General features: G+C 33.0%; 2 protein-coding genes across 2 annotated transcripts; both read left to right on the top strand.

Moving 5' to 3' along the window:
• Positions 1–7,690: 7,690 nt before the first annotated feature.
• LOC124222801 (uncharacterized) lies at positions 7,691–11,808 on the top strand. Its single transcript, XM_046634151.2, has 3 exons — positions 7,691–7,889; positions 8,153–9,068; positions 10,877–11,808. Exons 1-2 carry the CDS (start codon positions 7,733–7,735, stop codon positions 9,052–9,054), a joined length of 1,059 nt encoding a protein of 352 aa, XP_046490107.1. The 5' UTR covers positions 7,691–7,732; the 3' UTR covers positions 9,055–9,068; positions 10,877–11,808.
• Positions 9,408–11,902, top strand: LOC124223359 (uncharacterized). The gene is made up of 2 exons (XM_046635208.1): positions 9,408–10,649; positions 10,877–11,902. The coding sequence occupies exons 1-2, from the start codon at positions 9,408–9,410 to the stop codon at positions 11,900–11,902; spliced, it is 2,268 nt and encodes a 755-aa protein (XP_046491164.1).
• Positions 11,903–14,860: the final 2,958 nt, after the last annotated feature.

Genomic DNA, 14,860 nt, shown 5'->3' with positions numbered 1-14,860 from the left:
TGGACCCTCTTCCAATTCCTTCGACAATCTCTCAAATTGATCTGCTGAAGATCATGTCTCAACAGCAAGAGGCTGCTGAGCGCCAACAACAGCAACTTCTTCAGCTGCTTCTTGATCAACAAGAACAGCGAAGAAAAGAACATGAACAACAGCTGGAACAGCGCAGGCTTGATAGAGAGGCACAAGAACGATCCGAAACTAGTCTACACGAACTGTTCGGGACGACTGTGGCGGCTCTTCAGGCTGTTCATCAGGTGAATGGCTCAGGAGAACCGGCTGTCACCCCACGAGGTTCCAGAGTTGTTACGCCGCTTCCCTCTCCTGTTCCTTTTCCTGTTCCCGTTTCCACTGTCCGACAGATTCAACATTCAGGTGGATTCCAGGATGTTCCTGAATCAAGGTCTGTGCCTTTTATTAGGAGAGTAGATGAATCTCCAATTAGTAGAATGAGAGTAAATAATGAGGCTGGTTTTTCCGAGTCTTTGACTCAAGTTCGGCCTCAATGTTCTCATTTTAATCAATTAAATAATTCGAGATTTCCTGAGATTGCTTCTCAGATTAATGAGAAACCTTTTTATCCTTTAAAACCGCCAATTTTTGACGGAAAAATTCCATGGGCAGATTATGAACGCCAGTTTAATTGAATTTATTCATGTAATTCGACTTCATTTTTCTGGTCCGAATAATAATTATTATTTTTCCTTAAATTCGGATAGATTTATTAAATTCAAATTGCTTCATTTGAATTCAGGTATTTGGAAATTTTCTTCTTCTTGATTTAAAATTACTTTTTTATTTGAATTTAATTATTTTTCTATCTAAACATAAAATTTTGGCACGAATCTAAAGTTATTCAGAGTAACTTGACTTATCACAACTCTTCCTAATTCAGTTATATCTCAAATAATTCTCATGATTTCAGTTATCATTTTTAGTGATTCCGTGAATTCTCATTTATTCAGTTATTTTGTGGTAACTCAGGTGAATTGTAATTGATTTACAAACCTATTGACACGTCAATTCAGCGAGTTGTTGTTTCCTCGCATTATTGAAGAATCGTATGTCAATGATGAATTTCAAACTAGTGGAAAAGTTATCTTGCAAAGACACAGAAAATGTTTGGAAAGCATAATTCAGATTAATTGAATGACTAATTATGAACCCTAACGGCATATCAACCGTCTGAAATCTCTAGTTTTATGCATACATCGATGATTGGAAGTGTTTTATAACATCAAATCTTAAATCGGCTGATTTATTTCGAGATTTATTTTTATTTTCACTCGTAGATGTGTGTTTGGTAGTATTGTGTTGCTGGGCATTCGCTTATTTTCACACACACAAGTGTACGTCCGTGGGTGTGCGGCCGGCAGCGTGTGCCGCGGCAACAATACCGAGGTCAGCGCTCGAGAAGGGGTACAACAGCGAGAGAGGGGAGGTGCCGATATCTACTTTGCAACCGAATAATAATAATTCACCCAGACGAACAAAACAGCAATTTCCGTGGCGGCAAATCCAGATGAAATGGTGCACTCTGATTGGCTCAACGCTATCGCTTATAATTCAAAAACTATGCGTCGGACGACCTTCCGGTAAAGAAATTCTCGGTTGCATTTCGGTCAGGTATCACGCTGGCTGGTCCGTGTCCCTCAATTTAGGGACACCCTGTATATTTATACATATTCATATTATACATTAATATTATAAAATATAAATGAAGGTAATCAAGTTAAATGATTAAATGAAATAAAAACTCATTTATTCAAACAAATTATTTTCCTGAAATTAAAGAATACTTAATCTATGAAAATGAAAAAATATGAAATATCAAATTTTTTTAATAATTATATATAATTTTGAAAAATTTAACTAATGCGAAAAAATTTTTTTTTTCAAAATTTTTTTTTTTTTTTGAAAGTAAATCAAAAATTATAATACACACATATACATTCTTATTATACATTACTATTATACATTATATTATACATTTATATAATAAAATATAAATGGAGGTAATTGAGTTGAATAATTTGATTAAATATAAAATGATTAATTCAAATGAATCGTTTTTCTTGAATCAAAGAATAATTAATTTTTACAAATTAAAAACATGGATTCAAATGAATAATCATTTGTCTATCTGTATGTTTTCTTCAAATTTCATAATAAGTTCTAATCCATTGTATAAATGTTCCAAATCACAATTCATAAAGTAAATTAAACGGCATTTTTCTAATGAATAATATTTTTATAATGTGATTTATTTTGGAGGTTAGGTTTTTGCAAATTAACAAAACGTGGCGTTGCTCTGAAAACAAAGATTTTTATTTTATCCTTTTTTTCCCTCAGGGATCTGTGCATCTTATTATATAAACTCTCACCTGAAAACAAAGAAACGACATTTATGTTCTTTGTTTAATTTGCCGATTTCTCTTCGACGTTTCACTATGGAGGTCTTTTATTTTGAGCCTCTTTGACACCTGTCTCTTCTCTCTTATCTCTACCGTCTATAGCGACCCTGGGTTTACCGACATGGCGCATGCGCCTTTCAAAGAAATATATTTTCTTCACATTTTTATTTTATTCATTATGTGAGCAGATAATTAAAAAATAAATAGGATTTTTCTAATAATTATATATCAATTTAAAAAATTTAAATCATGTGGAAAAAAATTTTTTTTTTTTAAAATTTCATCTCTTTTTAAAAGTAAATCGAAAATTGAAATGTATTTATACATATATATATACACACACACACAAGTATATGTATATTTATTCATGCATATTTATATTATACATTCATATAATGGAATATAAATGGAGGTAATCAGGTTGAATAATTCAATAGAATAGAAAATGATTTATTCAAATAAATTATTTTTCCTTAATTAAAGAATAGTTAATTTTTGTAGATCAAAAATATGGAATTGAATAAATAAAAAATCTATCAATCTGTATGTTTTTGGTAAATTTCATGATTATTTCTAATTCATTGTATAAATGTTCCAAATTACAATTTATAAAGTAAATTAAATGCGATTTTTCTGAATAATAATATTTTCATATTAATCAATATGTGAGCAGATAATTGAAAAATATATAGGATTTTTATAATAATTATATATGATTTTAAAAAATTTAAATCACGTGACGAAATTTTCGTTTTTAAAATTTCTCTTTCTTTAAGAGTAAATGAACAATCATAATATATATATATATATATGTATATATATATATATTGTGACGTGGTATTTCGTACCCCGTCACTTTGTTCACTTATCGCATTCCCCTAGGTGCAGATATCGCTAAAAATAACAAAAGCACGTCTGAGGCCAATACTCCAAAAATGAACGACGAATTATCTTTAAGTTGAATTCTCTTTACTAAGCTAATGGTATGCTATTTTCTAATTCTGTAATGCTCTACGAGAACCATCCGCGAGACCTGCGCGTCAAGATACCAGGACACTGCCTGATAGGGGTCACGTACTAGCTCAACATCGACCACAACCGACTACAGACGAACGAATACCGCTGAAACCACTCCCGATGGATGCCTATCTAGTTGTCGAACAGGGTTGTGCGTGATGCACAAACAGCACCTCCAAGTATTTGAGACTTATCGGCCAGGAGCCGAACCACGAACGAATGCTTCTACCGCTCGGATGCATCGTTAGACGGCGTACAGGGCTGTGCGTCAAAAACACAACAGAGCCTCCCGTCGACGATACTTATTAGCCTGGAGCTGAACCGACCCTAACATCTACTAAGTCGTTGACTATCCAATAGAGGACGGTTTTCTCTTCACGAACCGTCCTATCGAAGGACTGCGGCGTGGTATAGGCTAATGATATGCTGACCACGTGGATCTGGTGGATCTAGTGTGGGGATCCGGGTTGAGGGCCATCACCACCAGATCGTTCCGGCATGAGGGCTTCGATGAGCGAGGGCCGGGATGCAGCGCCAACGAAATAGCTACAACGGGGAGTACCAGTAAAGCAAGGAGTGAGTTAGAGTCGGTCGCAAGTCCGAAGGACCGGTGACGTACTATTGCCGCACACGTCAATATCGCAACACATGAGCAGTACGACCCCCCCCCTCTCACCAATGATACCGCATAGCTGAAGGAAAACATCTCTAACCACCTTCCGACTTCCCGATACCTCGATACCTGTCGTCGAGGGAAAAGAAAAACAAGCGGCGAGGGATTATCGCCGCCTACCCGTGGACCAGGCCTACGCGACCTGCTGGTCCAATTAAAATACCGCAAATTTGAGGAAGAATCACGTGACAGCAGCTCGACGAAAATCAGGATCATCGCTCATCTCGTCACTCTACGTTCAGTTCCTGAATCGCAACGACGTGCTATCGTCATATTCAGTGCCATTACTACTATCACCGTACTTAGTTCTCGCTATTATACCGCATTCGCTAGTACCTGCTATATCTTCTTTTACGTAAGTGAGGTTCCTTTTCTATTTTGTGAAGCCACTAGATTACTTGCAATATATCGTACCTTTACCTTCATCTCTTTCTCTCTTTACCTTGCAGTTGGTCTGCTTGAGCCAATTGGGCTCGTATCTTTTCTCTTCATCTTGCAGTTGGTCTGCTTGAGCCACCTGGGCTCGTACCTTATTCTCTCTTATCTCTTATCTTGTCCCTTTCTCTGTCTTATTGCAAGTAACTTCGCGACTGATTGACTATTACTTACGCATTGTAGTGACTATTGCTTTATTTTATTATCTTTCTTTTCTGGAATATTTGAATGTCCAATATCGCTGTCTAGCAGCGCGTTCCGTTGAAGGATCAATTTTTATCTTAGCTACTGAGCATTGCTATTTTGTTATATTTTCTCTGATTAGTTTCTATCTGTCTCTTTACCTATTATCGTTGATTATCGTATCTTAGTGAGTGTACCGCGGGAGCGATCTTATATCGCTGCGCGGTCCCGCTCGTCGTTCATTTGACATTGGAGTATTGTGCCGTATCGCATAACATCTTTTTCATTATTTTCTTCGCTAATATCGCTGATCGTAGCTGTCCGCAGTCTCTTTGGTTCGCCGTACGTTGCATATTAATTATCTTGAATATTGTTTGTCCTATCTTGAATTGCCTTTTATCGTACCGAATATTATCTCTCTTTCTCTCGCACTTACCGCAAACTAGAGGCTACGTATAATCTGATATTCTCTATATCTTATGATAATTTTCTCCTTGACCTGTCACTTGAATTTACCTTGTAATTCATAATTCCCTGTCTGCCTATTTCTGATCATTCTGGTAATGTGATAACTATTACAATTGTTGTATTTCGCATGTGTTTATAATCGCTTCCCATATTTTATGGTTTATTTGCTTACTGCTTAATTTAAGTACAGTATATCCTTTCGTGTTCTGCCTATTCATCATAAAACCGTGTTAATCATTACCTTTAGTATTGCGAGCTTGCGCATATTTCCCGCTTATTCGGAAAACGTTCCATTATTTGTCAAATCTCTCGCTTAGCTTTTCTCTGGCTGTAACTATTGTTAATTATCGCATTTATCATAATTGTATCTCAATCTCTTCAGCTACTTGCTTGTCATTAAACTTATCGCTTCTCGCCTAATATATTTGATATTATTCCTGCTTCACCTGTTTCTTATTTTATCTATTGGATTCGACTCCGCCCCTCTACCATTATCTTGTCTATCTGAGCAAACCGTGCAAAACCGTCGTAGAACCTGACCTTATCTTTATCCATTACCTTTACCTTTACCTTTGTCTTTTTCTCTAATTATCTATTTTTGACGCATGTGCGTCTGGCGCCCAACAATCGTATCTTTCTCTCGTATTACCTCTCTCTCTATCTAATTCTTCAGGTTAGTGACTGCGCCGTAGGGTAACCAATTATCGTTTCCATCGTTTTACCCTCAAACTCATAAACATAAAAATATTGGTTACAATATGTACACACACATATATGTAAATATATTTATATATATTCATATTATACATCAATATGATAAAATATAAATGGAGGTAATTAGGTTAAATAATTTGATGAAATAAAAAATGATTCATTTAAATAAATTGATTTTCTCAAATCAAAGAATAATTAATTTTTAAAAATTAAAAATATGAAATTGAATGAATAATAATTTATTTATCTGTATGTTTTCTTCAAATTTCATGATAAGTTCTAATCCATTGTACAAATGTTCCAAATTACAATTCATAAAGTAAATCAAATAGCATGTTTCTAATGAATAATATCTTCATTTTAATTAATATGAGAGCAGATAAAAATCAAAAATATATAGGATTTTTCTAATAATTATATAGAACTTTATAAAATTGAAATGATGTGAAAACAATTTTTTTTTTTTCATATGTCACTTTTTTTAAAAGTAAATTGAAGATGATAATATGTATATATGTATTGAAACACACACACACATATATAAATATATATATTTCTATATATTTATATTAAACATTAATATAACAGAATATAAATAGAGGTGATTGAGTTAAATGATTGAATAAAATCAAAAATGATTTATTTTAACAAATTATTCTTCTCAAATTAAAGAATAAATAATTTATGAAAATTGAAAACATGAAATCAGACAAATAATAATTCATCTAATTGTATGTTTCCTTTAGATTTCATAATTATTTCTAATTTATTGTATAAATGTTCAAAATTACAATTTATAAAGTAAATTAAACGGCATTTTTCTAATGAATGATATTTTTATTCTGAATAATATGTGAGCAGATAATTGAAAAACATATAGGATTTTTCTGATAATTATATATAATTTGAGAAAATTTAAGTAATGTAGAAAAATTTTTTTTTTAAATTTCCCTTTTTTTAAATGTGAATCAAGAATTATATATTATATATATATATATATATATATATATATATATATATATATATATATATATATATATATATATATATATATATATTTACATATATATAAATATATATACCCACACACATATATATATTTATATTATACATAAATATAATAGAATATAAATGGAGGTTATTAAGTTGAATACTTTATTAAAATAAAAATTGACGTATTTAAAGAAATTATTCTTCCTGAATTAGAAAATAATTGATTTTCAGAAATTGAATATACAAAATTGAATGAATAATAATTTATCTATCTGTATATTTTCTTTTGATTTCATAATAAGTTCTAATCCATTGTATCAATGTTCCAAATTACAATTCATAAAGTAAATCAAATGGCATTCTTCTAATGAATAATATTTTTATTTTAATTGATATGTGAGCAGATAATTGAAAAATTCATAGGATTTTTCTAATGATTATATATAATCTTCAGAAATTTGAATGATGTAAAAAAAAATGTTTACCTCGAAATTTCACTTTTTTTAAAAGTAAATTAAAAACAATAATATATATATCTATATATATATATATTTACACACACATTTATATATATATATTTATATTTATACTTCCAGTCTCGCCCTCCTGATTACATGTATACAATTTGTAGTGCCATCTCTTCTAGCTATTCTAACCACGTCTTTTTGAGTTTAAAGATTTAAATTGACCGCGTATGGTGCCTCCAGTGGAGGTGGCGGCGCCACACGGTCACTTTCGTCATAACATTTTTTCGTGCTAACAAGTAAACACGTGAGAGTTTTTTAATCAAAACATTTTAATTTATTTAACGGACAATTCAAGTTTTTATTACTTAAAAATGGGTGGACATAAGAGGAAATCTTCTGATCGAGACAAAGATTATGAAAAATTAAAAAAGCGACTGCGTGAAATGGAAAAGAAGCTGGAAAAACGCGAACAGAGGATAAACAACGACAAGGAGAATGACAATGGCGGTGCTCAGAATGGAAAGTTAGGTGAGCCGGAACAAACAAATGTCCAAGCAGCTCCCTTAAACCTGTCAAAAAATCGAAGCAAGTATTATTTAGGCAATTATTGTAAAATATATATATATATACATACATATCCGTCAAGGTTATGCGAGACATAACATAAGTACGGAAATTAAAAACAGCTGAGCTTATACGTGAGATAAGACAAAGCTGAAAATATTATGGTTGAACTTACACGAGAGGTAAGACATAACCAAAATAAACTATTTTCTCTCTCTCTTTTACAGAGACTCCAGGGAGCACTGTGAACGCCACACCGAAAAATCCGGAGGAGAGAGAAACTCCAGTTATAGATTTATCAAATGAAAATGAAACTGGGGAAACATCACAAGAAACACAATCAGCCAGTGGGGTTACAGAAACTTTAGACCTGGACCCAGAGATCCTAAAAATCATCGGAGAAACTCCAGCGTCTGAGCCAGAAGGCTTAAAACTATCAAGTCATATTTCTAATCGCTGGAAAATGTGGCTCAAAACGGGACAAACTAAAGAAACTAAAGAGCTTCTACTCAAAAAATACCCCAGAAAAGGTGAATGTTCTTTAGAGGCCCCGAAGTTAAACCCTGAAATTGCTGCATCACTAAATGATGGGTCTCTTAAGAGAGATAAATACTTCTCAAACACCCAAAACTTAGCTGGCTCTGCATTATCAGCATTAAGTTTGGTCATCGATCCCTTACTCACAAAGAAACGAGAAGAAATTGACATAAAAAAGATGTTAGAAAATTTATGGGATTCTTCACAAATTTTAATTGAGTTGTACCGAGGACAGACTATAGCCAGAAAAGCTTGTATTCTGCCTAGTCTAAACAAACAAACGGCTGCACTATTGGGGAAGACTGAGACTGGTGAGCTGTTATTTGGAGACAAGTTGGGGGAAAAGATTAAGGAATCTAAGGTTATTGATAAAATAGGGACAGATATAAAATCCCAACAGTCTTCTAAGAAACCTGGAGCTCCAACGAGCCATTTAAATGTGAAGAGCCCTTCTGTTCCACGATACCAAGCTCAGGCGGGCACAAAACCAAAACCATCCAAGCCGAGTTACAATCAGAAATATTCCAGCCAATCGAAAGGTCCACAGAGTCACCACCGGGGTCAGAACAGCAAGAATCGGAGCCGATATTAATCAACGAATCTCAGGTAAATATTGCAGGAAGGCTAAGCGCATTTTTAAGCAAGTGGCGTACAATTACATCAGATCCCTTCATACTGCAAGCTATTAAGGGGTATAAAATACCCTTTAAGTCGAAACCATACCAACCGAAACCACCACTCGAGCGCAATTGGACAGATCTTGAAATTTCCGCTATAAAAGTAGAAATTCAGAGATTATTAAAATTAGGAGCAGTAGAGAAAGTTTCACCGACGGAAGACCAGTTTATATCCTCGTTCTTCTTGGTCCCAAAGCCAGATGGATCTAACAGATTTATAATTAATTTGAAAGATCTAAACGAGTTCATCGAGGTGGATCACTTTAAAATGGAAGACATGAGAACAGTTTGTAGATTACTCGCACCAGGAGTTTTTATGGGTACTATTGATCTTAAAGATGCCTATTTCTTAATGCAAGTGAATAAGTCAGATAGAAAATATCTTAGATTTGTTTTCCAAGGGGAAATCTACGAGTTCACATGTGCTCCATTCGGCCTTTGCTCAGCCCCGTTCGTATTTACGAAGGTATTAAAACCTGTTATCAATATCCTTCGAGAGGAAGGATTTTTATCCGTTGTATACCTTGATGATTTTCTCTGTATGGGGCTAGATATCAAATCTTGCTTGGCAAACTTAAGAGCGACGAAAGAATTTCTAATTTCTCTCGGTTTTATTGTAAACGAAAAAAAAAGTAATTTTAAGCCAAGCAGACGATGCAAATATTTGGGGCTGATTATTGATTCAGAGAAGTTCTGTCTACAGTTGACTGACCAGAAAAGAGAATCCATTTCAAATCAAGTAAATATTTTAATGAAGAAGCAGACATGCAAAATAAGATTTTTAGCCCAAATAATTGGGACACTCATAGCTGCTTGCCCAGCTGTTGAATATGGTATGCTACATTGTAAGCTACTTGAAAAAGCCAAAACAGAAGCTCTAACAGCAAATTATAATAATTACGAAAAAACCATGTTGTTACCAAAATATATTTCTGAAGATCTCAGATGGTGGGGGGAAAAAATCCCCATAGCTTCACGTAAAATAAGGATAGCGGATTATAAAAGAGAAATTTTCTCAGACGCTTCACTTACAGGCTGGGGAGCGTATTGTGACGGAAAGCATGCTCGAGGTTTCTGGAAACCAGAGGAAAAAAGCTTACATATTAATGATCTTGAACTACGAGCAGCTTTTTTGGCATTAAAGTGCTTTGCAACAGAGTTGAGTGATTGCGAGATTTTAATCAGAGTTGATAATTCAACAGCAAAGGCTTATATAAATAAAATGGGTGGTTCGCAATTCCTGCACTTACATCTACTGGCCAAAGAAATTTGGGACTGGTGTGAAGAACGGAGGATCTGGCTTTATGCTTCTTACATTCCATCAAGAGAAAATAAAGAAGCAGATAATCAATCTCGCGTAAAAAATATAGATACTGAATGGAGTTTAGCGGACTATGCGTTCAAACGCATCATAAAACGGTTTGGTGAACCGGCAATTGATCTATTTGCTTCACGAAATAATTCTAAATGTAGAAAATATTGCGCTTGGGAACGTGATCCGGATGCTATGGTGATAGATGCTTTTACAATTAATTGGAAAAAATATAAATTTTACGCATTTCCACCTTTCGCTTTAATAGCGCGAGTATTACAAAAAATTATTAATGATGGAGCATCTGGTGTCATTGTAATACCACTGTGGTCAACACAACCGTGGTTCCCACTGCTTGAAAACCTTATGACTTCTGATATGTTAATATTTAAACCTAATAATAATCTTCTAATTTCTCCGCTTAGCGACCAACGGTCCCATCCCATGGCGGCGACACTTACCCTGGCGGCCGTCAGATTATCAGGGAAGCGTTCTCAAGAAAAAATCTACCAGAATCATCATTAGAAATTCTGACAGCGTCTCTAGCAGAGTCTACTATTAAACAATACAATAGTGCGTTAAAGGACTGGTGGATGTTTTCAGTAGCAAAAGAACGGGACCCATTTGTCGTTGACGCAAGTTCAGTACTAGATTTTTTATCACAGAAATTCAAGGATGGCGCAGCTTACGGGACCCTCAACACTACAAGATCGGCTATATCTCTAATATCAGCAGTGGACATTACTACTGATCCTAATATTGCTCGGTTTTTCAAAGGAATTTTCAAATTGAGACCTATCAAGCCCAAATATGACTCAACATGGGATACTGAGCCAGTATTAACAAGAGCTGCAAACTTATTCCCATTAAATAAACTGTCGTTACGCCAACTAACAGAGAAACTAGTTATTTTATTGGCTCTGGGAACTGCACATAGAGTTCAAACCCTGTCATTGATTGCAATCGAAAATATTTCTCGCTATAAAAACAACGTGCAAATTAAGATCCCGGATATTATCAAGACATCACGGCCTGGAGCTTCACAACCCCTGTTAGTTTTACCTTTATTCACTGATAGGCCAGAGCTTTGTGTTGCAAATACTTTACTGGAGTATATAAAAAAGACAGAGGAGTTACGAGTAAATGAAAAACGTTTGTTGATTTCTTTTCGCAAACCACACAAAGCGGTTTCATCGCAAACGCTTAGTCGATGGATCAAAAAGTTTCTCAGCGAGTGTGGAGTAGACGAAAAATTTACTGCCCATAGCACTCGACATGCATCGACTTCAAAAGCAGCAGAGGCAGGAGTAAGCCTAGATCTGATAAGAAAGACAGCTGGTTGGTCAGAGAAATCACAAGTCTTTGCAAAATTTTATAATAAACCAATAAACAGTCAAAATAATAATAATTTTGCTGAGGTGGTTCTGCTTAATCGCACTAAAGATAAGTAAACAACTATATGTATGAATAAGTGTTTCCGGTCTCTTGGTTTTTCTTGAAAACTTAATAAACAAAAAAAAAAAAATTTTTTGTCTCTAAACATCTACAAATTGTATACATGTAATCAGGAGGGCGAGACTGGAAGTATAATTAAACGATCAAACGAACTTACCTGTACGTGAAGTTCGATCGTTATTATACGATAGTCTCGCCCGAACTGATTACAGTCCCACCCGAGTTCCAATGCACCCTAGGATATTTAAAGAATATCCTTCTCCCATGTAAGAATCAAAAATTTTCTTTTTTGCTTTCAACGATATGACGAAAGTGACCGTGTGGCGCCGCCACCTCCACTGGAGGCACCATACGCGGTCAATTTGAATCTTTAAACTCTAAAAGACGTGGTTAGAATAGCTAGAAGAGATGGCACTACAAATTGTATACATGTAATCAGTTCGGGCGAGACTATCGTATAATAACGATCGAACTTCACGTACAGGTAAGTTCGTTTGATCGTTTAAATATTTATATTATACATTAATATAATAGAATATAAATGAAGCTAATTAGGTTAAATGATTCAATAAAATAAAAAATGATTTATTCAAATAAATCATTTTTCTCAAAGTAAAGAATAATTAATTTTCAAAAATCAAAAATATGAAATTGAATAAATAATAATTTATCTATCTGTATGTTTTCTCTCAATTTCATAATCACTTCTGATGCATTGTATGAATGTTCCAAATTTCAATTCATAAAGTAAATCAAGCGGCATTTTTCTAGTGAATAATATTTTTATTTTAATTAATATGTGAGCAGATAATTGAAAAATATATAGGATTTTCCTAATAATCATATATAATTTCAAAAAATTTGAATCATGTGGAAAAAATTTTTTTTTTTAAATTTCTTTTATTTTCAAAGTAAATGAAAAATTGTAATATATATATATACACACACACGCATATATATATATATATATATATATACATATACATATATTTATATATATTTATATCACACATTAATATAATAGAATATAAATGGAGGTAATCAAGTTAAATAATTGAATAAAATATAAATGATTTATTCAAATGAATTATTTTTCCTCAATTGAAGCATAATTATTTTTTAAGACTAAAAATATGAAATTAAATGAATAATAATCCATCTATCTGTATGTTTTCTTAAAATTTCATAATTAGTTCTAATTCATTGTATAAATGTTCCAAATTACAATTCATGAAGTAAATTAAACAGCATTTTTCTAGTGAATAATATTTTCGTTTTAATTGATATTTGAGCAGATAATTGAAAAATATATAGGATTTTTCTTATAATTATATATGATTTTAAAAAATTCAGACCATGTGAAAAAAACTTTTTTTTACAAATTTCATCTTTTTTTAAAAGTGACTTAAAAATCATAATACATATATATATATTTATATACACACACACATGTATATATATATATTTATTTATATATATTCATATTATACATTAATATAATGGAATATAAATGGAGGTGAATCAGTTAAATAATTTAATAAAATGAAAATGATTTATTTGAATAAATTATTTCTTCCTAATCAAAGAATAGTTAATTTTCAAAAATCAAAAATATGAAATCAAATAAATAATAATCTATCCATTTGTATGTTTTCGGTAAAATTCATAATCATTTCTAATTCATTGTATATGTTACGTGGGGGTGAGGGTGTACTGAGCGGTGGTAGTTAATGATTAATTGAATAATCTAGCTCCCACGTAACGACAATGAATAATAATTAAAACTAAGAAAAAGACTTACCTTTCGATAAGCCGGTAATTTGTAGGATCGTGTTGCTATAGACCTGTACAGGTCTGTGAGGTTTGTTCAAATTGTTGAGGCAATTACAATAATAAAAATAGGTAGAAGGTCGTTCAAAATAAATGATTAATATAATTTGACTGGTAAAAGATGAAGTATATTCTGTTTCGATTTGGTTATTGAAATGTTTGATAACAATCAATGGTGATAAATATATATATATGAGCCGAAAATAACAATTTATAAAGTCTTCAAGTTTATAAAAATCATGTGTTGTACTATTCTAGAGGATATTATTATTTGGTACCAGGAACATCTACTCTGAACGATGGTTATAACTAGCTGGTCGTGATTATTGTATTGTATCTCTCTTTTTAGATTATCTCAAATCGATTATATATATATAATTGTTAAGTCTTATTCGTTAATTCTTGGAAACAATAAGTACAATTTAATTGGGGGTAGTGAAGCTAGCCACCAATTCAAGACTTGGTTGTTGTGAATTTACTGAAATAGTTTTTGATTATCAAGGTGAAACAAGAATTCGTCTAATTTCGAAGATTAACACTCGGATTGACTTAGCTTTTTGGTGAATCGGTCGACGAGATTGAGAGCCGTCGGATCGTGTCGGTCTGCGTCGGTAGAATGCTGGACCAGGGGCCTCACCTCAAATTTGGAAGAGTTGATGAATCGAATGATGTTGAACGTTGGTCACTTAGTCTTTGTGAATTTAGAATGATATCTTGTTATCGAAAGTTTGAAAGTGTCTGTTTTCTGATTTTGATGATAAGTTAAAATTGATCGGAACGATTATTTATTAAAAATGATAGTGTAATTATTATTATTTTTACTTAAGATTACCTGATTCGCTTGAATCAGGGCCGAACTCAATTTAATTGTGGAAAATGGAATATCATAAAAATGTCTATTCGCGAAATGATGAGATTTAGTAAAGAACAGAAAAGATGGAAATAAAGAAGATAGTGAGTCTTTTGCAATTAACAGAATAACTGAATGCTCGAATTTGACAAATTAGCGCGAGACTTTAGGTCGGTCACAACTAAGATTTTCCAAACGCTACTCTTGCTCGAGAGGGCTAATCCGGGTTTACGTCCACGCACTTCGCGACTTGACAGACGAAAGACGCGGCTTC

The sequence above is a fragment of the Neodiprion pinetum genome, chromosome 7 (assembly GCF_021155775.2).
Source record: "Neodiprion pinetum isolate iyNeoPine1 chromosome 7, iyNeoPine1.2, whole genome shotgun sequence".
NCBI classification, from domain to species: Eukaryota; Metazoa; Arthropoda; class Insecta; order Hymenoptera; family Diprionidae; genus Neodiprion; species Neodiprion pinetum.
Note: the sequence above shows the minus strand (reverse complement) of the source record. Positions and strands in the feature narration are given on the sequence as shown.